Consider the following 25,197-nt stretch of genomic DNA (forward strand, 5'->3'; position numbering starts at 1 on the left):
AATTACTAACCACCAACATAGACATCACCACTGGGAGACCATTCTTCAGGTGAGTGTATGGGACTGTACAAATGGTAACGAATCAAACAAGGGTTTAGAGGTGAGGCAAAAAATCAACAAATCATTATACGAGGCAATCTGTCCATGCATGTCATATAACATCAAACAACAAAAATACTTTGCAGTGACAGAGGCAGCAGGCAACCTGCGCAAGATGCTAAAAACTACAGTTAGGAGTGCAGTGAGGCAAATATCATTTTTTCTGATTTAGGAGCTTGAACAAATATATTCAGTATCCATCAAGCCTTCTCTCTTGGAGTTCAGTTCTTTTTCAATGTACTTGGTGAATGCTCAGATGAACATAAACGATCTTGCTCTAATAAAATATTTTCCTGCTCACTCAACTAGCCTTGAAATTTCTGCCTCAACCACCCACCGGACAGGAATTACACAAATTACAGATGTGCTTCTCGTCTCTCGGTAAAAACTCCACGAAAGGTTTTGTATTTCGCTTTTAAAATCCTTAAAAAGAGGAGGTCATGGTGACAAAGTTAACCTCGTTTCCATTCTCTGCTCTATGACCCAACACCCTATTTTATTACGAGGCACCTTCGGTGAAGCTTGCCTTGGCCTCACCATCGAGGAGATATCAGTATCTGGAAAGGCCTATTCCTACTTTGAAATTCTTATTGTATGCTGAATACAAATTTGAGTAGCAGACCCAGCTGCCTGAACCGACATGAAGGACAATGCCCATTACAGGAAATGGACAGTGAAGAGAGACACAAAAAACCAAAAGAAAAAAAAAATGGAGGGAAGTAACAGAAGAAAGATGCTACCTGTATCCGTCGACATTGGCACCATATTTGTCCACAAACTGGTGCACGCCCTTTCCCCGACTCCAGCATTTCGATAGATACTGACCCTGTAAATAAGAAATGCAGCGTGAAGCACCGAATATCGTTACAAAGGACATCAAGCTGACAGGGTTTTGAGTAAATTTGTTCCGGGGCAACTGCTCTGCTACTGATAGTCTTAGTCCTAAAACAGATGCAACATCTAGTCTTCCTTTGAGCCATTTGGTTAGTTTTCTAAGTTGACGCTTTTACTAAGTATTTCGTCCAGCGGGGACGGGACATCGTCAACTAATGAAGTAGTGTAAGGTTTGCAAAAATATCATGTCATTGAAATTAAAAGTAAAGATAACTGAAGGATAGTGAATTTGTTTGATTTGTGCCCGGGATTTCCTGAAGAATATGATGTGACTATTTAAAACTTACAATCGACGGTAATCAACGGAAGTTAGGAGATTATAAAAAAGAGTTACAAAAGGAGGTTACGAACTATTACATTGACTCCATTATCTTGACGGTTGCTTTATTGCACTATGTTGACATTTGATTCTTTGATGGTTATATTCAAGATCGTCGATTCCACTTTTATCAATTTCTTCAAGTTGCCGATTTTTCAAGTTATCATATATCGAAAATAATAAAAAAAACTGGACATTTTTTTTTGCGAACAACCTGCAAGTGTGATCCACATGATATAGATAATTGAAATGGTACTGATAATCGAGTCATATTAGACTCCTTCCCAACTTCTAAAGCACCAAGTAAAGGCAAAGCCCATGTCGAGCCATATCCAAGTTCTCTTCTCCCTCAGTTCTTGCACTTGACAAATCAATTCTGCAAATCATAATCTTGGGTCAACTCTATAGATAATATTTCTTGGGGTCTTGTGCCCGCAGATATAAATGACACTATCAACAAAAACTTGCCATGTCATCAAGAAGTGATGTTATAATTATATTTATCTTCTTTTATACTTTTAATAGATCATTAATTAATTAGATAGAATTGGTGAGAAAAAAGTTACAAAGAGACGCAAAATATGTCAATGGCAACTTTCAAAAGAGTACCTGACTCCTACAATCGAAATAAATAATACAATTTCACATGTGCACACTCAAGCGTGGGACTTTATCCCGCGATCATAGGTGATATATGTTGATAATTGATGATTAACCACACACAGTATCAAAACTGTTGACACTAGGACCGGCACCACGGGGAGGTCGCGACAAAAACAAAGCTAGAGACTTCTTTTTTTCTCAATTGTACGGAAAGCACACTTTTCACTTCGTACTTGGACATTAGCAAGTATTGATTTAGAGTATATCTATATAGTACGGTCGCTTAATAGAATGAATGTCGTTGCATAAATCTTCCTTACATGAACATCGGGTCTGGGAATGCCGAACTCTTTCCACCACAACCACCATACTTGGCACGGCAAGCTCGTGTCAAAGCGTACCCCTCCATATGTATGTAGAGTCCAATCTCCCAAGACTCCTATACAAATCCTTATTTCCGACATAGGTATGAAGATTCATGTCGAACCTCAGCTCATGCTTTGATTTTGGGCTTTATATCTGGTGAGGACATTGAGAAGCCGATCACCCCCAATGTTACTGTTATGGTGCAAACGAGATTTTATTCAGGTTTAATCATTATCGGCTGACGTCCACAATTCGAGCAGCATTCTAAAAAAACCCAACACGCAACAGAAAGGATGAGCCACGACGTCAACTTGGGGATCTTCTTTGTGTGGTTGACCCACCAACCCTTCTTATTCTCCTCCTCCTTCCTCCTTAATCGCCATCAAAGAATTGCTCAGTCCAATGAGGAGATCGTCACCGGAACGGGTTGAAAGTTGGTGGGTTGCCACCACCTGCACCTGCAACCCGAATGAAACCCACCTTCACATCCACCCCCTTCCCTCCTCCTCCGGTCAACCCCGCGACGACGACTTCTCCAGCCCTTCCCCGGTTCAGAAGACCTCTCGCTCTTTTGTAATTCCCCAATTCATCATAATCTGTCTACGACTATGAACGCTTCCCTTCTCTTTTGCATCCGAATAAACAAAAACTCTAACCATCCCATCGGTTCGCGTAAGCAAATAATGCAAGAAAATTCTCATCCGTCATCGCCATGACGGTGTCAGTGCCGTCTCTTTCATCAACTAGGCCTACTAGCAATCATGATGGTGAACACATTATAATGGAAGTGATAATACGCTAAAGTCGGCAATACGGTGTTACCCACATACCCCAGCCCCAACCCCAACCGTAGACAGCACACATCACGTGGATCGAGAGAGAATATCTGGAACCCAGCAACAGGAATCCCTTCGAGAAGAGGGGAGCGCAAATAAGACAAAGCCCGTTCACGCCGAGATTATTATTATTGAGAGGTTTTTGCTAAAAATAGGTCCATGGATCATTTGTCGAGCAATTGAATAGATATTGGGTCGACGGAATATCCAACTAATTCAGAATGCAATCGCCGAATGTAGGATCGTTTTGTGTCAATGGCTCGCGTGCCTAATTCATCTGTGTTTAATTCTTAACGAACTTAGAGATCATTTGATTTTTTTGTTTCCAAGGAGCCTAGTCGGAACTTATTCAATTCTCAAGATTTTGATTACACACCTCCTCGAAAGGCTAATGGGTTACAATTGGAAACTATTTCCTTAATTTTAGTTAACAACGAAGCATGTGGATACCCTCCTAATAGCAAAATTCCTGTAATTAGGACAGCCTTGAACGCAACACCATGCGGTAAAAAAAAAATTAAACGGGGTCAAAAACATCGACTCGGCAACAAGACAGGAGCGCCGGGGGGGAAGGGAAGGGGAGGGAGGTAGAGAGGGGGAGCGCGTGGGGCCCCGAGTCCCTCGATCGCCCTAATCCACAAACAAAAGAGCCACATTGGCGCAAGCAAAGCGCAGGAGGAGCCAAAGCCGAAAGGCCGAAAGCCAAAGCAACACCAACAGCAACAAACGCTAAAATAATAATAATAATAATGGGATTCTCATTCTCTGCAACTCCTCCTCCACCTCCTCCTCCTCCTCTTGCCTCCACTCCTCCACTTTCCCAAGCTTTTTCAACCTCCCTCTTTTGTCCCTCACGAGCATCCCCTGAACAGCAGCAGCAGCAGCAGCGGCAACAGCAGTAGGAGTACCGCCGAGCTCGCTCGCTCCCTCCCTCCCTCCTCCCCGCGAGGGTTTTTCTCTCAGACACACCCGCATTTGGCTCTTCTCTCTTAGGGTTCACGGGTTCTCCGAGATTCGTCGCCGCTTGTTTTGCTCTCGAGTTCAAGGACGGGGCTCGGTTCGGTTGCGGGCTTTTTGCAGTCAAAAGGATGGAGGAGGGGAATATTTGGATGATCCCCGGGCTGCTTTCCTGACCCCGCCCCCCGGCTTCTCTTTTGGTCCTTTTCCCCCCGCTTTTCTCTCTCTCCCCCCGGGGTTGACGTACACGGGAAGCAATTCGAGCTGAACGTGATCGAATTCAATGGGTTTCATGTGAAGCAGTTTCGTCAGCTCCGAACTCGGCCGAGTTGGGGAGCTTCGTTTGCGTCGGGACGGCAGGCCCCCCCCTGGATCTTAAATAGCTGGCCTCGCTCCGACATGAAGCTCGCCTCGAGCTCTTGGAGATCTATTTTCCCCTTATAAGATGCTGTAATCGTCTTTGGGTTTTTGCTTCGTTTGCCCACATCCAGTTCCGCTGATTGTATGCTTTCTGGTGCTGGATCTATGGAGGACATAGGGCTGTTCAAGCAGGGTTGGGAATGGGTCCTGTCGCAGAAGCGCTCCCTCTCGCGTGCCAAGAACGCGATGTGGCGCGTCCGAGATAGAATCTGCGTGTTCGTGGAGAGGCATTGGCCGACGGTGTGGGGCTGGTGTTCCCAGTTCTGCAAGGTGTTGCTTCTGTCGTTGATGTACTGGAGGGACTGCTTCGTCCGGGGTTCTCAGTCGGTTATTGGGTTCGGTTCCGCCTCTCTGCTCCTCATCATGTGGAGTTGCTTCCTCAGCCTTACTTCCATGTCTTGCTTGATTTATGTCGTTCTGAGTATGGTATGTTCGCCTCTCTTTGTTGCATCCGTCGTTGTGGAATTTATTGCGCGTCCGATGCGGATGTTGTCTTTTTGGAATTTTGTTGTTTTGTTAGGTGTTTCCCTTTTTTGTTTCCCTTAAATGTGTTTATTGCAATTCGGTTCCTACATTTTCTGACCGCTTTCTTGGTGATGGTTGTTGACTCGTCGATGATGCGCTTTTTTTTTTTTTTCCGAATCTGATCTGAATTGTTCTTTCTACACAACTACATGATGCAGAATTGGCAATTTCCTTGTCTGATCTCGAGGCTTGGTTATCAAAATCTGTTAAAAGGAATCGAGTGAACAATATATAGACTTGTATATGCGTGTTTTGCGTATGTACAAATAGTAACAACTATACCTAGAAGATCTTGATGGAATGTATGAGTTGTTACTTTGTCATCTGATAGGGAAACCGTGCGTGAATAGAGTTAGGGTGAGTTTGTTTCCCGGAAAACTCAAGATTTGGGAAACATTTTCCGGAAAAATGATTGATTATATCGGTTGGAAAAATTAGTCAACGGAAAGTGTTTTCACTATTGATTACAATTTATGCCTAATTATTTTTATGGATGATGAAAATATTTTTCGTTTATTTGTTTTTGTAAACGATACAATCGATCATTTTTCGGAAAATGTTTTCCATATCTTGAGTTTTTCGTGAAACAAACGTACCCTTAATGTAAATTCACCAGATCTTATCAAGTGGCGTGAGATTCATTATCCTTTTCTGGGTATCTCAGAGAAATGCCGCTGACTTTCCTGTTGAATTCTTTTTAACTTTTCAGGGAGCTGCTGGAGCTGCGGTTAAGTACTTGGGATTTACTCCTGGGCTGTTTATTGTAGGACTCTTTGCTATTTTAATTTTGTGGATGTTTGCTAACTTCTGGATAACGGGAACATTGTTTGTAATAGGAGGTATAAGTTGGCTTCTTTCCCTTTGTACTTAAAAATCAGTCTATTGGATTTTTTTTTACTTCCTCGATGCCATTCTTGCTGATCTTCATGTATTTAGAGATGCATTATACATGCAGAGTGGATGCTTGCTAAAACTCCATGCCATTTAGTTCATCCTTGCAGCTGCTCTTTTCGTGCATCTTTCATGTGGATAGTCATTAGCAGCTTTATATATTAATTTCTTGCTGTACTTGGCCCAAATAGCGGTTTCTATTTGATGCTGCTGCTGCATTGTTTAGGAGAGAAAATAAGATGTGTGCAGTTAATGTGGTATGGAATGTACTTTCAGGAAATTATGCTAGTTTAGTACGTGCTAGCCAATAGATTAGCCACTTATCTTGTTCAAGAGAGGAACTTAATCACTTAACGGGACAAATTCGTTAATGGAAGATGCTTTATTTTTATGTTGATTAGCATCTTAGTTACTACCTGTTGTAGCAAGAACCTTGGCTGAAAATAGGTCGCTCGTGACTTTTCTCTGCTAACTTAAGTAGCTATTTCATTATGAAAGAATCTCTCATTGGTCTTTTCAGCTGGAACTTCTTTTACTCGCTTTGATTGTCTCCTTCCTTCTTTTCTGTTCTGATCGTTACTGTTGTCACTGTAGATGTACTGTGTATGTAAATTGAAATCTTGTAGCTGGACTAAACATACTCCAATTTTGGGTAGACTGTAGACATGATCTGAATTTTACTTATTTCCTCTCTTTTTTTCTCAAATAAAAAAAATTAAATCATCATTCTATAGGAAATCTGAATTCCCTTGAAGTTTGTGTTATGGTCTTGGAGTGTTTTGGAGATAACAGTTGCATATTTTGTTGGAGCCTAATATCATGTTCTATTAATGGTGAATTGTTCGTGCACATTGTGCAACTGCTGCAATTGTTACAGTTAATGTATTTAGAGTAAGAGAATGATGTTTACCTGACTGCAAAGAGAAGTGCAGTTACCTAGAAGTAGATCATGTTATGCTATGGATTGTACTACCGTAATATGATCGAGTTGTGGAACCTTAGCAAATATATATTCAAACTATCCACTATAATGACGAAATCAGTTTGAAAGTTGTTTCAACGTTTAAAAGTGAAGTCCAACTTTGACTATAATGCTAACGTTTTGATTCTTGAACACGCAAATGCAGGTTACTTGTTCTCCCGCAGTCATGCCCGTCTGGTAATATTGATGGCTACCATTTATGCCATCTATTGTGTCAAAGTTCGAGTTGGATGGCATGGTGTTTTCCTCTCCATCAACCTTGCGTTCTTCTCAAATGACGTGCTAGCATATTTGGTTCAGTGTTGTGACAATATTTCTGAGACAAGGCACTCCGAAGAGCAGAAAGAGTCGGAAACACTGACTGAAGATGAATTCTCTGGAGAATGTGAATTCTCTACTTTGAATGAAGAGCCTGAAAAGTTGCATTCATGTAAATCATCCAGCAAACAGCCTGCTTCCTCATCGTTTATTTGTAAGCAGAGAGAATTATCCGGAAATAAGGAGTTAAAAGAAGAAACTAGTTCATTAGATGAGATGAAAAGGATATTAAATAGTGTGGACCATTATGAAGCACTTGGGTTTCCTCGGCAAAAGAAAATTGATGCTGTGGTGTTGAAAAAGGAATATCGAAAAAAGGTAGGTATGAATTGGTAATGTTTTTATTCCTTTTATGTTTTGCTGCTGCTTGGCATTATCAAATCCTTAACTTCTCATTCGTGAGGATATAATAGTTCTGAAGCTTCTGATATGTTGTTACTTAGTATGTCACAGAAAATTATTTTAGGAATCTAAATTAAGATGTAAATTTAGGCTTTAGAACTGTTATTGGAGAAGAAATAAATAGTCTCTTGATCGTTATCCTCTACTCTTCCATCAATATGGTAAACACCGTTAGTTGTTTATAAACTAATAAGTCAAATGTTTCAGTAACATGATGTGGCATTAATATGCAGCTTCTGGAGATGTGTGTTGTTGATTAATATCTAGTAATGGTTCTACCATACTTCTTTTTGCTTAACGTGGTGTTTATTTATATGTCATGTTTGCTTGCAGGCCATGCTTGTGCATCCTGATAAAAACATGGGAAGTTCACTAGCTAGCGAATCATTTAAGAAACTTCAATGTGCATATGAGGTGAGCATTTCCCTTTATGATGCATTTCTTAATGCACTGGTCAGCTAGTTTCCATTTTATTCCAGATGTTGTGGAAAAACTAGAAAGATGAAGAACATCGGGTTTCAAATTTTCTTAAAGTGGATGTTTCTTGACAGGTCCTCTCAGATTCCACAAAGAAGAGAGACTATGATGAGCAACTGAAGAAGGAAGAAAACAGAAGCAGGAGTGTCTGTCAAAAGTCCCACTCGCATCAGGTGAAACTTCTGCCATAGTGCTAGTTTCCATTTTATCCCTGTGCGCTTGTTTTGCATATAATGCGGATAAATTCAGCAGAAACTTTCAAAAAGATTTAAGTTCTACTAATTGATTGGAGCTTTGCCTAGCCTATCAATTACAATTTAAATCTGGATGCCCTCCCTTGAATTCACACTGTCTTTAGCTGCTTATTTTACATCAATATCTATGTTTCCCCCCTCTCTCTGGCATGTGATAGAGTGTCCTCTGGAGTTTGTTTGGGGAACAAATGAGCAGCGAAATTTGTGGCAATTCTAGGAGGACTATCTTGTATTGCCCATGCATGTGCACCCTTGCGTCTTGTATGCTTGTTGTTGTTAGTTTCACTGTTGTGGTCTAAATATTTGTCTCTCTGATATGATTTTGCCCTTCGCTTCTGCATTTTCTGTGTCATTCATTTTGTAAATTTCCTTACTTCGCACCATACCATCATCATTTAATAAGCAGGAAAATCATGATTATTGTGCTGAGGAGTCAAGACGTATACAATGCACAAAGTGTGGAAACTCTCATGTATGGGTGTGTACCAATAGGAGTAAGACCAATGCTAGGTGGTGTCAGGTAGGTCCTCTTCTCATTTGCTCTACCTCCATTGCTTCTTTTCTCTAAATTTCTCTCAAAGAAAAATCTGTCAACTTAGAAAATGCAACGAGGAGAAAACATATAATGCACGTCATTTCTTAATTTGTGTGAATTACTTTTTCCTGTATCAGGATTGTTGCCAACATCATCCAGCCAAAGATGGGGATGGATGGGTTGAATACAAGGGCTCATTGGTCTTTAATAGGCCTCAAAAGGTAACACACTTGCAATCAGCCTGAAACACTTGATGTGCTATTCCTTATCCATTGGTCATTAGGGAATATATGGTGGGGCCTCACTTATGTACTGTTCTTCTGGCATTTGTCATGTGAAGTGTTTTACATTATAGCCCAATCTCCAAGATAAAATTCCCGATGAGCCTTTCTTCTGTGCTATCTCTGCTTTCTAGCATGTATTTGCATATCATAATTTGTCCTTCCTTTTCTCATAAATACTATTGAAAAAAGAATGTATCCAATATTCTTTTTCCTGAATGCTCGAACAAATCAACAGAACAAAATTCATTTCATCTGTAACCTGGAAATAGTTATCTTTAAGCGCATTTTTGGTTTTCTTAGCTAGTGAAAGTTTACATATCGGTTGGAACAACTCACAAGGGTGACCTCTATCCCCATTATTTCCCCTTTTCCTAAAACATGCATGCCACTTGAGTCAGACTGCATATGGACGTGTGTGATCTCCGTGTATGCTATATTCATTGTCATTACAACAAAAAAGTTTACTTCTTCACCTATTGATTCATGAAGCATTCTTTCTCACTGATACCAGGGGCACTGGAAGTTCATTCGATCATTGCAAAACGAAATCGGAGTCATTGCTCCTTTTTTGTACGGATGTGCTAGTCATTTTACTTATGCAGTTTCCTTCTGTCCTGCAGGTGGAAATACCACGCGCTTTTGTCTGTGCCGAAAGCAAGATCTTTGATGTGTCAGAATGGGCCATCTGCCAGGTCAGTACTTCCTCGCAGTTTAGTTCATTTGCCCATCGTCAAACTAGTGTCATAGAAAATTCTTAAACATTATTATCCTTTTAGGAGTTTGAACCAATGAAGGACAAGGCTTTATCACCAATAGGAAAAAGAACTAGGTGAAAAAGAAACATCAGTAGACATTTCTCAAATGCTTGGATACTTACTGTATTACCATTCCTGTGATATGTATCCATCACATACACTGATGAATGCTTTTTTACTCGATTTCTGTGCATTACGAACTCTAAGGTGCGACTGCTGTCATGGGTCAAGGATATACCTATTCCATTTATGTTTACTACCATTTTTAACTCTAGTAACATGCTCGATTCACACTTTTATAGTTTATTCAATAGGAAAGTGATTTTGGCCGTTACTTTAGAATCTTCATGTCATTAAACTTGCCAAGGGAGCGTTGAGAAATGAAGCTGGATGTGAAATTTTAATTTGCTATACCTCTTCTTGAGTGGTTCTGAAGTGAGTTATATTGACTTGTACCTGATCATCCTAGCAAACATCTCTTTACATTACAAATTACATTAGATGGTGCGGTTTTGTTCTGAGTATGGTATTTACAGGGAAAAGAATGAATTAGTAAGGATTTTACCGACTTTGCAAAATCGCCTGCGGAAGATCTTGACAAGTCTTGTGCTTCGTGGGGAGCTTGTTTATTTGTTGGAGTTTTGGTTCTTTTCATTTTTTTATCAGTCATTCATGTAGCGAAGTAGGGAGACAAAGATCAAAATAGTTATCTTTGTACTCCTGGACATTATTTCTAATCCTTACAATAAGCTCCTTGCCAGGTCGTAACAATTAGGATTCTCCATTTTGCAGCATTTACCTCCATAAAAACTGTTTCTATAATTTGCCAAGTAGCAAGAAACACCGCAGTTGTTCTCAGTTGAAATTTTTTCTTCCTCTTTTTTGCTTTTGATGGGTTTGGAACATCCTTGTAATTGGACTTGAATGTACCCGAATGCCTAACAATGTCGTATCAGTCTTTTGGAAGGGCATTTCACAGTTGTCCTCATCATGGTTGTATCCACGCAGGGTATGGCTTGTCGGCCCAACACTCATCGTCCAAGCTTCCATGTGAATATGGTTGGCTTGGAAAGGAAATCACAGCGATGTAACTCAAGTAGGTATCCATGGGATCTGGATGCAGAGATGATGGATGAAGAGGACGAATTCGAGTTATGGCTTCAGCAAGCCCTGGCCTCTGGCCTCTTCTGTGAGACTTCCAAACGCAGAAAGAGCTGGAGTCCATTCAAGTTGCACCAGTTGAAGGGTAAGAAGCAATGGAGAAGAGCTTCATCATGAATGGCGGACCAAGCATAGAATTGGCCAAGTTCTTTCTATGCTCCTCGGAGCTGAGATATCACAGGACCAGGATTAATTGGCAGAGAATATGGTGATGTGTCTGATGTACCCAAAGCATGTTATGTTTGACCAGCCAGCCTGTCCAAACTCATCGAGGATGAGGTGAATGGAATTGAGGTCCTGGAGTTGAGCGACTGCTTTCTTCTGTTATCGTGTAAATAGATTTAGGTCATCTCTACGGCATTTCCTTTGATTCACAGTGTCAGTTTTGTCGAGTCCCTTTTGGGGACGGGGAATATTTTGAGGTCAAGTCAGAGGGCAAAACTGATTTGTGTCTGTTGTACATTATTCAAGCAATCTTTGCTTATTTAAGTTGTAGCACAGGTTCTCCTAAAAAAATTTGCTCTCCCAATAGGTCTATTGTGGCTACATCCTCTCTTTGAATATCCAGATACTCATACTGGAAGGGGAGATGTACCCAAGTGTTTGTAGAAGGCATCGTGTAGCTTTGTCACACCTACTTCAGGTTCAGTTATGGTCTTGGATACAACAGCTTTAAACTGTTGGGAAACATTTAGAAATTGAAACATCCATTGATTGAATGTGACCGATTTGAGATTTTATTGGTTCCAACCAGATTCAGTTGGTGAGCTTTTTATCACAAACTTGGTGATTTGCCTGGTGCAGCTGTCCCCTGCTATAGGCAGGCTAGACTAGTCTATATCGGATGCTGGCAACTGCAATTTCTTCTAGCTTTATGATGGGAGCAAGTCAGTCTTTGTTTACTTCTGCGTTCATGGCGCTGTTTTTGGTTGAAGTAACAACTGGTAAGGGCTCGAATGATAATTATTTTGTTCCAGAAATCAATTCTGGCCAGAAATATATTTTTCTATTTGTATTCCATGGACGAGTTTATGAGTCAAAATACGCGTTTGATAATGATGTAAATTTTTTATTTCAGAAATAGAAATTTGTTTGATAACGACACAAAATCTCTCCCTCCCTCCCGAGCAGCAGTGGACAGCGGGCGGTGGCTGGAGGTAGCTGGTGATGGGAGACAGGCGGCGAAGGACGGCGGCGGGAGGCGGAGGACAGTGACAGGAGGCGGCCGGTGGGAGGTGGCCGGTGTTGGACATGACGGGAGGCAGACAGAGGACGGTCAAAGGTAGGCGGCAGGCGGCGGCAGCGGCGATCGAAGGTGGGAGGCGGCGACTGATGGCGGGAGGCGACCAGCATTGGGTGGCGGAGGAAGGCAGATGGCGAGAGACGGAGGCGGTTGGCGGTAGAGGACGGTGGCCGACGGCGTTGGGAGGCAACCGGCGACGATGGTGGGGCGGTAGGTGGGCGACCGGCTAGTAGTGATGGCAACCGATGAAAAGAGTTTTTACTTTTCATTTTTGTTCTAGAAATAGAAAAGTAGAAATGTTTACTTCTTATTTCTTTTCCAAATATAATTATTGAATAGAAATTTATTCTAGAAATAGAAAAATAAAATTGCTTTACCAAACGGATTTCTGTTCCAAACCTGTTCCCATGAATAAAAAAATAGAAAAACAGAATGGTTATCGTGCACGCCCTAAGTTTTTGGAGAAAAGTTTTGATTCAGGGACAGGGATACCTCCAACGTTTCACAATTTTAATCCTTGGTTTCATATCGTCAAACTAGAAATCATGAATTCTTAGGGCTAGAGAAGAGTTCATGAGGCCCGTCATTGCCTACCGCCCTCCCGATTTTTCGCCTTCTGTAAGGTGGAGATCGATTCTTGTGAAGCTTACCATGTCCGAGTCTCTGATCAAAAGGAGGAGGCGTAGGAATCTTATGATAATATGTAGGATGGTGGAAAATGAGAGGAATGAGGCCAATTCATAGATATGAATTTGTTCTCTCTCGCCCGCCCGGCCGTTGCGTCAAGGGTCACTGAAATTTCTCTTTTCTCACTGAGACAATTGGGGCCAGGTGGCCCAACCCAAAAAAAAAATTATGGGCCGAGACCATGGGCCAGATCGGCCCAAGATCAAACGGGCCAAGGCCCAGGAACGGCCACCCATTCCTATTTCCAATACTGGAAAAAATCAACGTCTAATCAGTGGCATTGTCGTAAATTAAGGAAAAAAGCAAGCGTTCTTTATTAAAGTCGAATTCGTTTCCTTTCCAAAAGTCCATCAGGCATCACCTACGTAAGGGAGAGAGGAAAAAAACAAAACAGAAGACGCTTTTTAGACAGCGGTGGTGACGACGACGATGCTCTGCTCGGTACAGAGGCCCCGTGTCTAGTTGAAAAAAAGCAACGCAGAGTGAAAGTCTTGCTCCGATGGTGGTGGAGGAGGGCGAAAGGACGCGACTTGGAAGCGAAAGTGACGAGGAAGGAGAGGAAGAAATAGAGGGATGGAGGAGGCAGAAATGGCTGAGCCACTACGCACCACATCATCGGATACTGTTGGTGGGTGAAGGCGACTTCTCTTTCTCGTCGAGTTTGGCCTCGGCTTTTGGCTCTGCCTCCAATGTGACCGCCACTTCCCTCGACCATTATGGTGCGTACTAGTGCTTACCATGATGCTGACAGTTCTGCCCTTGTATCGGACCCGGTTTATGTATGCGTGAGTGTAATCTTACTGTTGGTTCTCTAGGGCATGTGTTGTTGTGGGAGCGATCGGCTGATCAAGCACGTTTGCTTACGCACGGGTCAGGTTATTTGAGTATGGATGGTCTGTTTGGATGTTAGGTGGTTGTGAAATGCGCAAGTCAGTTTTTTTGTGGAAGGAATGGAAGGTGGGTCTTGTCGCAGGACAAATTCTTGCTCTCGTGACGTTACCGGTTTCTCTTGCTTCGCCTTCTTGTCTGGAATAGAAGTCGGGACTGAGACTAACATATGCTGTGATATCGACTCTACTTGGTCTTGTTGGTCGGAGTTAACTTTCCCTAACCAATCTTATGGCCACGAGGAAGTCTTATATTACGTGAAACGCTGACATTAGTATCACTCACCAATTTATTTTGAATGGAAGTAGTGCGAATGATATGCCATGTCAAGTGCACTGATGATTCAGGTTGCCAGGTGATATAAGCATTACAAACTAGTTTTCTTTACCTTTCTCATGCTGCTAGGCCTGGTTCAAGTATCGCTATGTCTTTTTTTTTTTCCTCTCGTTTTAACTAAGCGAGTCTCGCTACGTCATCCTAGCCTTATGTGTCAGGATCATGTTATTCAGAAAAAAAAAAAAAAGACTAATTGGACTGGCCATGTGGTTTTAACTTAGAAGCTTGTGTCATGCGCGACAGATGCCTTGATCAGGAAGTATAAGAAAGCAAAATCAAATGTGGGGAAGTTAAAGAAGCTGGGAGCTTCCTTGTTGCATGGAGTGGATGCCACCGGAATGAAAGACCATCCAGATTTGAGAGTGCGGAAGTTCGATCGAATCATCTTCAACTTCCCTCATGCGGGGTTCCATGGAAAGGAAAACAACGTGCAGTTGATCAAGTAAAGTGCATCACGTTTCTCCATGCTTATCTATAATCTATTAGACTATTACCATTCTATATCTTTTCATCCACAGTGTGGTAATGCATCATCATATTCTTACTTTGTTGCAGCACCACCTTTTCTTTTTCCTTTTTTTTTCAAAGAACAGCAGGTATAATATTTTTTCTGAAATTAATATCAGCAGTGGGCTCTCTATTGCAATATTATTCCAAATTTTGAAATGGTTAGTGTCCCTCTAGAGCACCGTGGATGGAAATCCAGAAGAAGAAAAGGATTTCACGTGAGTTGGATAATTTGCAGAGTCCTCATGGTAGAGTTTTGCCCTTCCATGCCTTAGAATTTGATGGTGGAGTTTTGGCTTTTATAGTAGATGGAGATCAACTTACATATCTGAGGCTCATATTTGCCCAATCCTGAAAATATGCTCCTCGGGAATAAAGTGTGGACCGGTATTGATGTGTTTCATTGTGATTGTTCATATACAGTATGCATAGGGAACTTGTGTATGGCTTCTTTTGGAACGCAAGCCAAATGCTTCGTGCTGATGGTGAAGTACATGTAAGCCACAAGACTGAAGCTCCATATTGTTATTGGAAGCTGGAGCAACTTGCATCTTGGAATTCTCTGAAATTGACTGATCAGACAGCTTTTGAAAGCAAGAATTATCCAGGATATCACCACAAGCGCGGAGATGGTTCGAGATGTGATGAACTCTTTCCTCTGGGGCCTTGCAGTACCTTCAAGTTCAGGTTCTACCCTGGAGCTTGGGATGTGTTGAGAGAGTCAATGACGCACAACAATGCAATTCGTGGAGAATGTCGGCAAATTTATGTGAGTCCGGTTCAGATGCCTGTGGACTTGCCACCAATTTATGAGAGATCAGTTCAGGTGCATGTAGGATTTGAGCGAATTTATGAGAACCTGATCCGGACACAGGAGCAGGAGCAGTTGCTGCCACTCTTATTTGGTCCCTTTCCTTCAATGACCCATGTTCCGTTACCCAAGAATACACATATAGAGTTGGGAATGAATTCCAGGAACGAATATGGAGGGATTGGTGCCTGTCACCAAAACATTATGCAGGAGCCACTCTCATTTGGTCCCTTTCCTTCAGTGACCCATGTTCCGTTACCCACGAATACGCATATAGAGTTGGGAATGAATTCCAGGAACGAATATGGAGGGATTGGTACCTGTCACCAAAACATTATGCAGGAGCCACTCTCATTTGGTCCCTTTCCTTCAGTGACCCATGTTCCGTTACCCACGAATATGCATATAGAGTTGGGAATGAATTCCAGGAATGAATATGGAGGGATTGGTGCCTGTCACCAAAACATTATGCAGGAGCCACTCTCATTTGGTCCCTTTCCTTCAATGACCCATGTTCTGTTACCCAGGAATACACATATACAGTTGGGAATGAATTCCAGGAATGAATATGGAGGGATTGGTGCCTGTCACCAAAACATTATGCAGGAGCCACTCTCATTTGGTCCCTTTCCTTCAATGACCCATGTTCCATTACCCAGGAATACACATATAGAGCTGGGAATGAATTCCAGGAACGAATATGGAGGGATTGGTGCCTGTCACCAAAACATTATGCAGGAGCCACTCTCATTTGGTCCCTTTCCTTCAATTACCCATGTTCCGTTACCCAGGAATACACATAATATAGAGTTGGAAATGAATTCCAGGAATGAATATGGAGGGATTGGTGCTCATCACCGAAACATTATGCAGGAGATACCACATAGAACATGTTATGATGATGCGTGGTTTCGCTTGGGCCCTCTGCCTGATCTTGCCCCAGAACAACATTATGCAGATGTAGAAAGAAGAACGTCTGTCGGTGACCTGCATCGTTTCCAAGGGCCCCAACATCGGGAGAACTTGAGGAGGCTCATATATTCTTTTGGAAGGCCGTGACTGGATCGCATTCCCATTCTGAATGCAGGCTACGCAGAGAATATCAACGCTGGTAAGGGGTAGAATATTTTGGAATCTGTTTTTGTACAGAGGTTGTGCGGACGGTGCTGGTAAATGGTAGAATCCTTTGAAATCTGTTTTTGTTTGGACTTGAAAGTTCTGAATTTCTCCAAATTCGGACGTTTAAGCTGAGGTCAAGACCTGGACAGATTTCTCTGTGTTTAAATATTTATCGGAGCAATTTCAAGCCCTGTTCTCCAACTAGAGCAGAGAATATCCATGGATGTTAGACTCCCCCCTTTTTAAGGTTGGGGACAAGCGGGTGACTTTGGACTCCTGTATCTTGATGTTTGTGTTCCAATTATTATTTGGGTTAATATCGCGAAAAATCCAAAACGGGTACGTCTGTGACAATTTTACTCCAAATTAATTTTTTGATCACCAAAAATCTCAAAATAGTATATCTGTGAGAAATTTACCATCAGTTTATTTCCGTTAAATTTTATTGTCAAATTGCTTTGTTAAATGACATGCAATAATTGACGAATGTACTAATTTTATATTTTATCCTTCGTTTGTCACAAGCGTACTAGTTTATGATTTTTTGTGGTATTAATTCAATTTAATGGAAATTAACGGAGAGTAAATTTATCATAAATGTACCAGTTCGGGATTTTTGGTGGTCAAAAAATTAGATTGGGGTAAATTTGTCACAGGTATACTAGTTTGAGGTTTTTCATAGTCAAAAAATTAGTTTGGGATAGAATTATCACAAGTGTATCAATTTATTGGCCCTTCTTTTGATTTATCCTACTTGCAAATTCAACATTTTAATCCTGGGCGTCTGATGCCACTTCAAAGTTGAGCTAACTAATTTTATGGTAGCAAGCCGTGTACTCATATGCTCTCCAAAACAAGTGAAATGGGTTGTAGGACGAGGCAAAATAATTATCTAAAAAATATAGTGCCATTTAAATAATCAAGTCACCAAGCAACCCAGTGATCTTTCATTAATATAACAAACACCTTACACAATTCGTAGCGCTACCCTGTCATCCACGAATCACTGGGACATGTCAGAAGTCCATTTTCTTAAGTACAAGGAGAGCATGCCGTCATATATCTCTTCATCGCTGAATTTAAATAGCTGCAATTGTGTTGCTCTAAAGATACACCTCCTGTTAGTTGTTACCCAACATTTAGAAAACACAATGCCATTTGCCATCCTCCTTGCTTTCATCTTTTACCAGATAGGGTTGTTACTTTCGATATTCACGCTGGAACAAACCTCTATAGTAATTGAAGGACAGGAGTAGGACCACGCTTTTCTTTAAGGTTGTGTATCTAGTTTATATAAGTGGCATAAAAGACAAGATGGATGAAGCAGCAGCACACGTTGTCGCAGGGACTGCTTTGGGAGCTGATGCATCATTAATGTTGGAGGCATCTCAAGAAATTGAAACCACCCTGAGAACAGCAACACGCACGATGGATGAAGAACATGGATCAGCTTTGGTTCAAAAAGTTGGGAGTAAGCATAGGCATTTTGTTGTACTTCAGCAATGCTACATAGATAAAAAGTATCAGCTTGTCACCTGAAAACCTTAAAAGGGAGATTCTAATAAATGATCATGTAAACAAGTTAAAATGATTTCGAATGGCTGAGTTAGTGCTGCTGATGACCCTAGATGGAGTGATCTGACACCGAACGGCATAATTGGCATGTTCATAACAAGTCGTCGGATAGAATTCTACTTAATGAGACAATAGGGGTCAGACAGTCGAGCCCCCCCGATGCTACGATTCCCATGAGCTAGTAGCTTCTCATACATGCACATGCGCAACCGCCAGAACAGAAATTATTACACCGTTTATAGCTGTAGGTATAAATGTGATGATTGCCAAAATAATACACAGTGGAATTAATTGTGTATGTTAAACCACAAAGCTAACTAGGGGATTAATTATCATATGGGCAAGATTGACATGCTACACTTGCAAAAGCAAATTCACAACAGCGATCAAGTGTCGCAAAATGGGGGGCTAGGAAAACAAGAAGACAATGACCAGAGAGTAAGCAAGTTCAAAGCGCATACTCATCTATTTGCTTTCTTTCCTGAATGATGGATGGAAATACAGTAGGACAATCGCTGATCATCGATTTCGGGACCCAGTAACAAATCTCTGAATACCAGCAAAATCAGATACTGTATCGACATTGCAAAAGCTTCCTGGTAATTGATTTTGCATGTAATCTACAAGAAACTTGCACTGTTTTTCTCCGTTTGTCTGCATAAGATTATAAATAAGCCAGATTGGATAATGAGGACAATGACAACAATATGGATCTAATAACTGAAAATAACAGCTCTTTCTCCTTCGATGAACCATGGACACATGTGATGGATCCCAGCTTTTCAGCCTTGACAGACCAAGTTTAAAAGTACTATCCTAGACTTGAATGCTTATGTATCGGCTATTCAAGTATGATCAAGCCTATGGGAACATTCACATAGGCTGACCACCATATGTGCATGATAATCACGGCGACTTATAATCTGCCCCAAAAGAAGAGCTAAATTTAACTCATCAAGCAAGTCCCCAGAGATGAATAAGTCGGTGTACCTCCAGGTGTACCAAGTTTAGCACGTTAAGATGATGGTGGAGATTCAATGAAAAGGAGTACCTCAAAAGCAAAGAAACCACCAGGTTTCAACATTGAAGCAGCCCCATTACACAGATGGAGAAGATCATCCATACCCTCAGCACCACCATCCAGGGCAAGCCTCGGTTCATGCCTCCCAACTTCGGCTTGTAAGCCACTTATGTCTACACTTGGAATATAAGGCGGATTGCTCACAAGACCTGCGACTTTTCCTTCAACGTCCTTCAAAGGTTCCAACCAAGAACCTTCCCTCACCTCAATTTTGTCCTGCTTTCACATAAACTTAAACCAAATGAAAACATACCCCATTCCATGCTATCTCTATTTATATATGTCGACCATACAGACCTGCAAGCTATATCTTTCCACATTAAAGGAAGCAACTGGAACAGCGAAAGGGCTCAAATCCGTTGCGATAACTCTTCCATAATTACCCAAGATCTTGGCAATTCCAATAGCAATAGCGCCACTACCAGTTCCCAAATCAGCCCACAAACCCTCTCTCAATCCTTGGTCTTTCGAAATCACATCAACCACCAAATCCACAACGATCTCGGTCTCGGGCCTCGGGATCAAGACCCCTTCTCGAACGCACAGAATCAAGTCCCTCCAATGCTCGCACCCGACTACATACTGAAAAGGCCTTCTCTCCTCGATCCTCTGCTTCCATAAGCTGTAGAGCTCCTGGACATCGGCTTTCAAGCTAATGATGACATCTGGGTCGTCGCTCGCGACGGCTTTGCGCATCAATGAAGGGTCGAACCCGTCGAGGACGTCTTCCATCAGCCAGCTGAGCTCCCTACAGAGGAGAGCGGAGTCCGGGCCGTTGTCGGAGTCCTCGAAGGAGGACCCGACAGAGGCGGCGAGAGATTTGGCCCAAGAGTGCCATTCTAGGAGGTCCGAGACGGTGGTCGTGTACTTGGGTGGCCTCAGAAACAGTGGGAGCAGCGAAGGGGAAGAAGAAGAAGCTAGCGGCGGCGGCGGCGGCGTCGGCGGCGGAGGAGATAGAGAAGAGTGAATGTGACGGTGGCGAATTGGAGTGATGTGGAGAGCACGAGTAAGAGGAGGAGGAGGAGGAGGGAGTTGAGAGAAGAAGGTGGAGAAGTTGGAGGCGAGGATCCATGGCCATGCGCGGGTGAGGCTCGGCCTCAGCGTCGGCTTCATTTGCTCCGGGTGCCTCCGGACAGGCCGTGCCGGGGTCCGAGAAATTGGCTTCGTACCCTGTTTTTTTGTTTTTTTGGCCTAATCCCACAAAAACCCATTAACTTTACGCTTTGTCTCAATTATATCATGAACTTTTTTTTTATCTAAAAAAAAATCTTAAACTTTTATTCGAGTCCCAAATCTGCTCTCCCGTTATAATTTCGTCCAATTAACGTCAGAAAAAAAAAAAATAGAACCGGCAGCTGCGGCGGTGGCCAATTCTTCGCCGGTGGCCGTCGCCACAGCCGCTGGGAAGGAATGATGGCCCTCGCCTGGGCCTTCCTGAAGGCCGGCGACCCTCGCCGGCCCCGGGCGAGTCACGCGGCGAGGGCGTGCAGCCCCCGATCTGGGGCGAGGGTCGCGCCCTCCCCCAGATCGGGGGCTGGACGCCCTCGCCGGCGACTTGCTCGGGCCGGCGAGGGTCGCCAGCCTTCGGGAAGGCCCAGGCGAGGGCCGTCGCTCCTTTCCGGCGGCCACCGGTGATGGCTTGGCACCACCGCAGCTGCCGGTTCTGTTTTTGTTTTTGTTTTTGTTTTTTTCTGACGTTAATTGGACGGAATTGTAACGGGAGGGCAGATTTGGGACTCGGATAAAAGTTTGAGGTTTTTCTTAAGACAAAAAAAAGTTCATAATATAATTGAGACAAAGTATAAAGTTGAGGGTTTTTTTTTTAATTAGGCCGTGTTTTTATAGGGAAGACAGGCCCAAATGATCATACCCTTTAAGACCGCAACCTAAATTACAGGCCAAGCCTTCTGTGGCTCCACCACCTACACCAAAGAAACCTGTAATCTTGAAGGATGTTGGGGCAGCTCCGAAATCGTCGACTGTCGACGATGTTGATGCTCCAGTAACAACTAAAGAAAGGAAGCCAATCTTGATAGATAAGTTTGCTTCCAAGAAACCAGTTGTCGACCCTCTCATAGCTCAAGCAGTTTTAGCCGCTACAAAGCCCTCAAAGGGGCCTGCCCCCGGCAAGTTGAAAGATGAGTATCGGAAGAAGAATGCATCAGCAGGTGGACGGAGGAGAATGGTCCATGACGAGATTCCAGATGAGGAGACATCAGAACTAAATGTCTCCATTCCAGGTGCAGCTAGTGCGAGGAAGGGTAGGAAGTGGAGTAAAGCAAGTAGGAAGGCAGCTAGACTCCAGGCAGCCAAAGAAGCTGCTCCATTGAAAGTGGAAATTCTTGAGGTTGGGGAACAGGGTATGTTGATAGAGGACTTGGCCTACAGCTTGGCCACAAGCGAAGGTGAAATCCTTGGACTTTTGTATTCAAAAGGAATTAAGCCAGATGGGGTGCAAACTTTGGACAAGGAAATGGTGAAGATGATCTGTAACGAATATGAGGTGGAGGTCATAGAGGCTGATCCTATCAAAGTTGAAGAAATGGCAAGTATACAGTGCACAAAGTGTGGAAACTCTCATGTATGGGAGTGTACCAATAGGAGTAAGACCAATGCTAGATGGTCTCAGGTAGGTCCTCTTCTCATTTGCTCTACCTCCATTGCTTCTTTTCTCTAAATTTCTCTCAAAGCAAAATCTGTCAACTTAGAAAATGCAAAGAGTAGAAAACATATAATGCGCGTCATTTCTTAATTTGTGTGAATTACTTTTTCCTGTATCAGGATTGTTGCCAACATCATCCAGCCAAAGATGGGGATGGATGGGTTGAATACTAGGGCTCATTGGTCTTTAATAGGCCTCAAAAGGTAGCACACTTGCAATCAGCCTGAAACGCTTGATGTGCTATTCCTTATCCATTGGTCATTAGCGAATATATGGTGGGGCCTCAATTATGTACTGTTCTTCTGGCATTTGTCATGTGAATTGTTTTACATTATAGCCCAATCTCCAAGATAAAATTCCCGATGAGCCTTTCTTCTGTGTTATCTCTGCTTTCTAGCATGTATTCGCATATCATAATTTTTTTTTTGATAACCGAGGTGTCCGCGCGGCCGGCGAGATAAGGCTCAAACCAGCGATGATGCCCGACTAGTCCTCGAGGGGGGCTAGCGCAGCATCCCACCACCACGACCCCCTACTTAAATCACCGATGGGCGAGTTTGAACCCAGGACCTTGTCCTTCCTTTTCTCATAAATACTATTGAAAAAAGAATGTATCCAATATTCTTTTTCCTGAATGCTCGAACAAATCAACAGAACAAAATTCATTTCATCTGTAACCTGGAAAGAGTTTTCTTTAAGCGCATTTTTGGTTTTCTTAGCTAGTGAAAGTTTACATATCGGTTGGAACAACTCACAAGGGTGACCTCTATCCCCATTATTTCCCCTTTTCCTAAAACATGCATGCCACTTGAGTCAGACTGCATTTGGACGTGTATGATCTCCGTGTATGCTATATTCATTGTCATTACAACAAAAAAGTTTACTTCTTCACCTATTGATTCATGAAGCATTCTTTCTCACTGATACCAGGGGCACTGGAAGTTCATTCGATCATTGCCAAATGAAATCGGAGTCATTGCTCCTTTTTTGTACGGATGTGCTAGTCATTTTACTTAGGCAGTTTCCTTCTGTCCTGCTGGTGGAAATACCACGCGCTTTTGTCTGTGCCGAAAGCAAGATCTTTGATGTGTCAGAATGGACCATCTGCCAGGTCAGTGCTTCCTCGCCATTTAGTTCATTCGCCCGTCGGCAAACTAGTGTGATAGAAAATTCTTAAACATTATTATCCTTTAGGAGTTTGAACCAATGAAGGACAAGGCTTTATCACCAATAGGAAAAAGAACTAGGTGAAAAAGAAACATCAGTAGACATTTCTCAAATGCTTGGATACTTACTGTATTACCATTCCTGTGATATGTATCCATCACATACACTGATGAATGCTTTTTTACTCAATTTCTGTGCATTTACGAACTCTAAGGTGCGACTGCTGTCATGGATCAAGGATATGCCTATTCCATTTATGTTTACTGCCATTTTTAACTCTAGTAAGATGCTCGATTCTCACTTTTATAGTTTATTCAATAGGAAAGTGATTTTGGCCGTTGCTTTAGAATCTTCATGTCATTAAACTTGCCAAGGGAGCATTGAGAAATGAAGCTGGATGTGAAATTTTAATTTGCTATGCCTCTTCTTGAGTGGTTCTGAAGTGAGTTATATTGACTTGTACCTGATCATCCTAGCAAACATCTCTTTACATTACAAATTGCATTAGATGGTGCGGTTTTGTTCTGAGTATGGCATTTACAGGGAAAAGAATGATTTAGTAAGGATTTTACCGACTTTGCAAAATCGCCTGCGGAAGAACTTGACAAGTCTTGTGCTTCGTGGGGAGCTTGTTTATTTGTTGGAGTTTTGATTCTTTTCATTTTTTTATCAGTCATTCATGTAGCGAAGTAGGGGGACAAAGATCAAAACAGTTATCTTTGTACTCCTGGACATTATTTCTAATCCTTACAATAAGCTCCTTGCCAGATCATAACAACTAGGATTCTCCATTTTCAGCATTTACCTCCATAAAAACTGTTTCTATAATTTGCCAAGTAGCAAGAAACACCGCAGTTATTCTCAGTTGAAATTTTTTCTTCCTCTTTGTTGCTTTTGATGGGTTTCGAACTTCCTTGTAATTGGACTTGAATGTACCCGAATGCCTAACAATGTCGTATCAGTCTTTTGGAAGGGCATTTTACAGTTGTCCTCATCATGGTTGTATCCACGCAGGGTATGGCTTGTCGGCCCAACACTCATCGTCCAAGCTTCCATGTGAATATGGTTGGCTTGGAAAGGAAATCACAGCGATGTAACTCAAGTAGGTATCAATGGGATCTGGATGCAGAGATGGTGGATGAAGAGGAAGAATTCGAGTTATGGCTTCAGCAAGCCCTGGCCTCTGGCCTCTTCTGTGAGACTTCCAAACGCAGAAAGAGCTGGAGTCCGTTCAAGTTGCACCAGTTGAAGGGTAAGAAGCAATGGAGAAGAGCTTCATCATGAATGGCGGACCAAGCATAGAATTGGCCAAGTTCTTTCTATGCTCCTCGGAGCTGAGATATCACAGGACCAGGATTACATTGGCAGAGAATATGGTGAGGTGTCTGATGTACCCAAAGCATGTTATGTTTGACCAGCCGCCTGTCCAAACTCATCGAGGATGAGGTGAATGGAATTGAGGTCCTGGAGTTGAGCAACTGCTTTCTTCTGTTATCGTGTAAATAGATTTAGGTCATATCTACGGCATTCCCTTTGCTTCGCAATGTCAGTTTTGTCGAGTCCCTTTTGAGCACGGGGAATATTTTGAGGTCAAGTCAGAGGGCAAAACTGATTTGTGTCTGTTGTACATTATTCAAGCAATCTTTGCTTATTTAAGTTGTAGCACAGGTTCTCCTAAAAAAAATTGCTCTCCCAATAGGTCTATTGTGGCTACATCCTCTCTTTGAATATCCAGATACTCATACTGGAAGGGGAGATGTACCCAAGTGTTTGTAGAAGGCATCGTGTAGCTTTGTCACACCTACTTCAGGTTCAGTTATGGTCTTGGATGTAACAGCTTTAAACTGTTGGGAAACATTTAGAAATTGAAACATCCATTGATTGAATGTGACCGATTTGAGATTTTATTGGTTCCAACCAGATTTAGTTGGTGAGCTTTTCATCACAAGCTTGGTGATCTGCTTGGTGCGGCTGTCCCGTGCCATGGGTAAGCTAGACCTGTCTATATCGAATGCTGGTATTGCAATTTTTTCGAACTTTTTG

General features: G+C 42.3%; 4 protein-coding genes across 10 annotated transcripts; 3 read left to right on the top strand and 1 right to left on the bottom strand.

Moving 5' to 3' along the window:
• The first annotated feature begins 3,877 nt into the window (after positions 1-3,877).
• Positions 3,878-11,607, top strand: LOC115692217 (uncharacterized). The gene is made up of 9 exons (XM_030618997.2): positions 3,878-4,920; positions 5,729-5,858; positions 7,038-7,528; positions 7,946-8,026; positions 8,164-8,262; positions 8,750-8,863; positions 9,016-9,099; positions 9,783-9,854; positions 10,926-11,607. Exons 1-9 carry the CDS (start codon positions 4,579-4,581, stop codon positions 11,193-11,195), a joined length of 1,683 nt encoding a protein of 560 aa, XP_030474857.1. The 5' UTR covers positions 3,878-4,578; the 3' UTR covers positions 11,196-11,607.
• Positions 11,608-13,351: 1,744 nt separating this feature from the next.
• On the top strand, positions 13,352-16,986 carry LOC115692219 (uncharacterized). 2 transcript variants are annotated; one of them, XM_056317061.1, is made up of 3 exons: positions 13,352-13,727; positions 14,476-14,674; positions 15,163-16,986. In XM_056317061.1, exons 1-3 carry the CDS (start codon positions 13,508-13,510, stop codon positions 16,607-16,609), a joined length of 1,866 nt encoding a protein of 621 aa, XP_056173036.1. In that variant the 5' UTR covers positions 13,352-13,507; the 3' UTR covers positions 16,610-16,986. The 2 variants fall into 2 exon arrangements, with proteins under 2 accessions (XP_056173036.1, XP_056173037.1); XM_056317062.1 differs by having other exon boundaries at positions 15,205-16,986.
• Positions 16,987-17,579: 593 nt separating this feature from the next.
• Positions 17,580-20,516, bottom strand: LOC115692258 (uncharacterized). Of its 5 annotated transcripts, none has more exons than XR_008817749.1 (4): positions 19,623-20,516; positions 19,296-19,541; positions 18,706-18,898; positions 17,580-18,076 (listed from the first exon to the last, which is right to left on the bottom strand). XR_008817749.1 is itself a non-coding variant. In XM_056317063.1 (3 exons), exons 1-3 carry the CDS (start codon positions 20,436-20,438, stop codon positions 18,764-18,766), a joined length of 1,197 nt encoding a protein of 398 aa, XP_056173038.1. In that variant the 5' UTR covers positions 20,439-20,516; the 3' UTR covers positions 17,580-18,763. The 5 variants fall into 5 exon arrangements, 2 of the variants coding, with proteins under 2 accessions (XP_056173038.1, XP_056173039.1); XR_008817751.1 differs by having other exon boundaries at positions 17,580-18,174; XR_008817750.1 differs by having other exon boundaries at positions 17,580-18,204.
• A 648-nt stretch (positions 20,517-21,164) lies between these two features.
• On the top strand, positions 21,165-25,040 carry LOC115665326 (uncharacterized). 2 transcript variants are annotated; one of them, XM_056317069.1, is made up of 4 exons: positions 21,165-21,958; positions 22,107-22,190; positions 22,918-23,098; positions 24,169-25,040. In XM_056317069.1, the coding sequence occupies exons 1-4, from the start codon at positions 21,945-21,947 to the stop codon at positions 24,436-24,438; spliced, it is 549 nt and encodes a 182-aa protein (XP_056173044.1). In that variant the 5' UTR covers positions 21,165-21,944; the 3' UTR covers positions 24,439-25,040. The 2 variants fall into 2 exon arrangements, with proteins under 2 accessions (XP_056173044.1, XP_056173043.1); XM_056317068.1 differs by having other exon boundaries at positions 21,165-21,954.
• Positions 25,041-25,197: the final 157 nt, after the last annotated feature.

This window comes from Syzygium oleosum, unplaced genomic scaffold (assembly GCF_021117445.2).
Source record: "Syzygium oleosum isolate NSW1041296 unplaced genomic scaffold, Sole_v2.1 Sole_v2.13, whole genome shotgun sequence".
NCBI lineage: Eukaryota > Viridiplantae > Streptophyta > Magnoliopsida > Myrtales > Myrtaceae > Syzygium > Syzygium oleosum.

Coding starts and splice junctions, on each gene's coding strand:
- LOC115692219 (XM_056317061.1), top strand. CDS start 13,508: ATGGTGGTGGAGGAGGGCGAAAGGACGCGACTTGGAAGCGAAAGTGAC. Junction 13,728..14,475: donor CACTTCCCTCGACCATTATG/GTGCGTACTAGT, acceptor CATGCGCGACAG/ATGCCTTGATCAGGAAGTAT. Junction 14,675..15,162: donor AACAACGTGCAGTTGATCAA/GTAAAGTGCATC, acceptor GTTCATATACAG/TATGCATAGGGAACTTGTGT.
- LOC115692258 (XM_056317063.1), bottom strand. CDS start 20,438: ATGAAGCCGACGCTGAGGCCGAGCCTCACCCGCGCATGGCCATGGATC. Junction 19,542..19,622: donor TGGAAAGATATAGCTTGCAG/GTCTGTATGGTC, acceptor ATGTGAAAGCAG/GACAAAATTGAGGTGAGGGA. Junction 18,899..19,295: donor GTGGTTTCTTTGCTTTTGAG/GTACTCCTTTTC, acceptor AATCTTATGCAG/ACAAACGGAGAAAAACAGTG.
- LOC115665326 (XM_056317068.1), top strand. CDS start 21,905: ATGTATGGGAGTGTACCAATAGGAGTAAGACCAATGCTAGATGGTCTC. Junction 22,191..22,917: donor TCTTTAATAGGCCTCAAAAG/GTAGCACACTTG, acceptor CACTGATACCAG/GGGCACTGGAAGTTCATTCG. Junction 23,099..24,168: donor CAGAATGGACCATCTGCCAG/GTCAGTGCTTCC, acceptor GTATCCACGCAG/GGTATGGCTTGTCGGCCCAA.
- LOC115692217 (XM_030618997.2), top strand. CDS start 4,579: ATGCTTTCTGGTGCTGGATCTATGGAGGACATAGGGCTGTTCAAGCAG. Junction 8,263..8,749: donor AAAAGTCCCACTCGCATCAG/GTGAAACTTCTG, acceptor TTTAATAAGCAG/GAAAATCATGATTATTGTGC. Junction 8,864..9,015: donor CCAATGCTAGGTGGTGTCAG/GTAGGTCCTCTT, acceptor TTCCTGTATCAG/GATTGTTGCCAACATCATCC.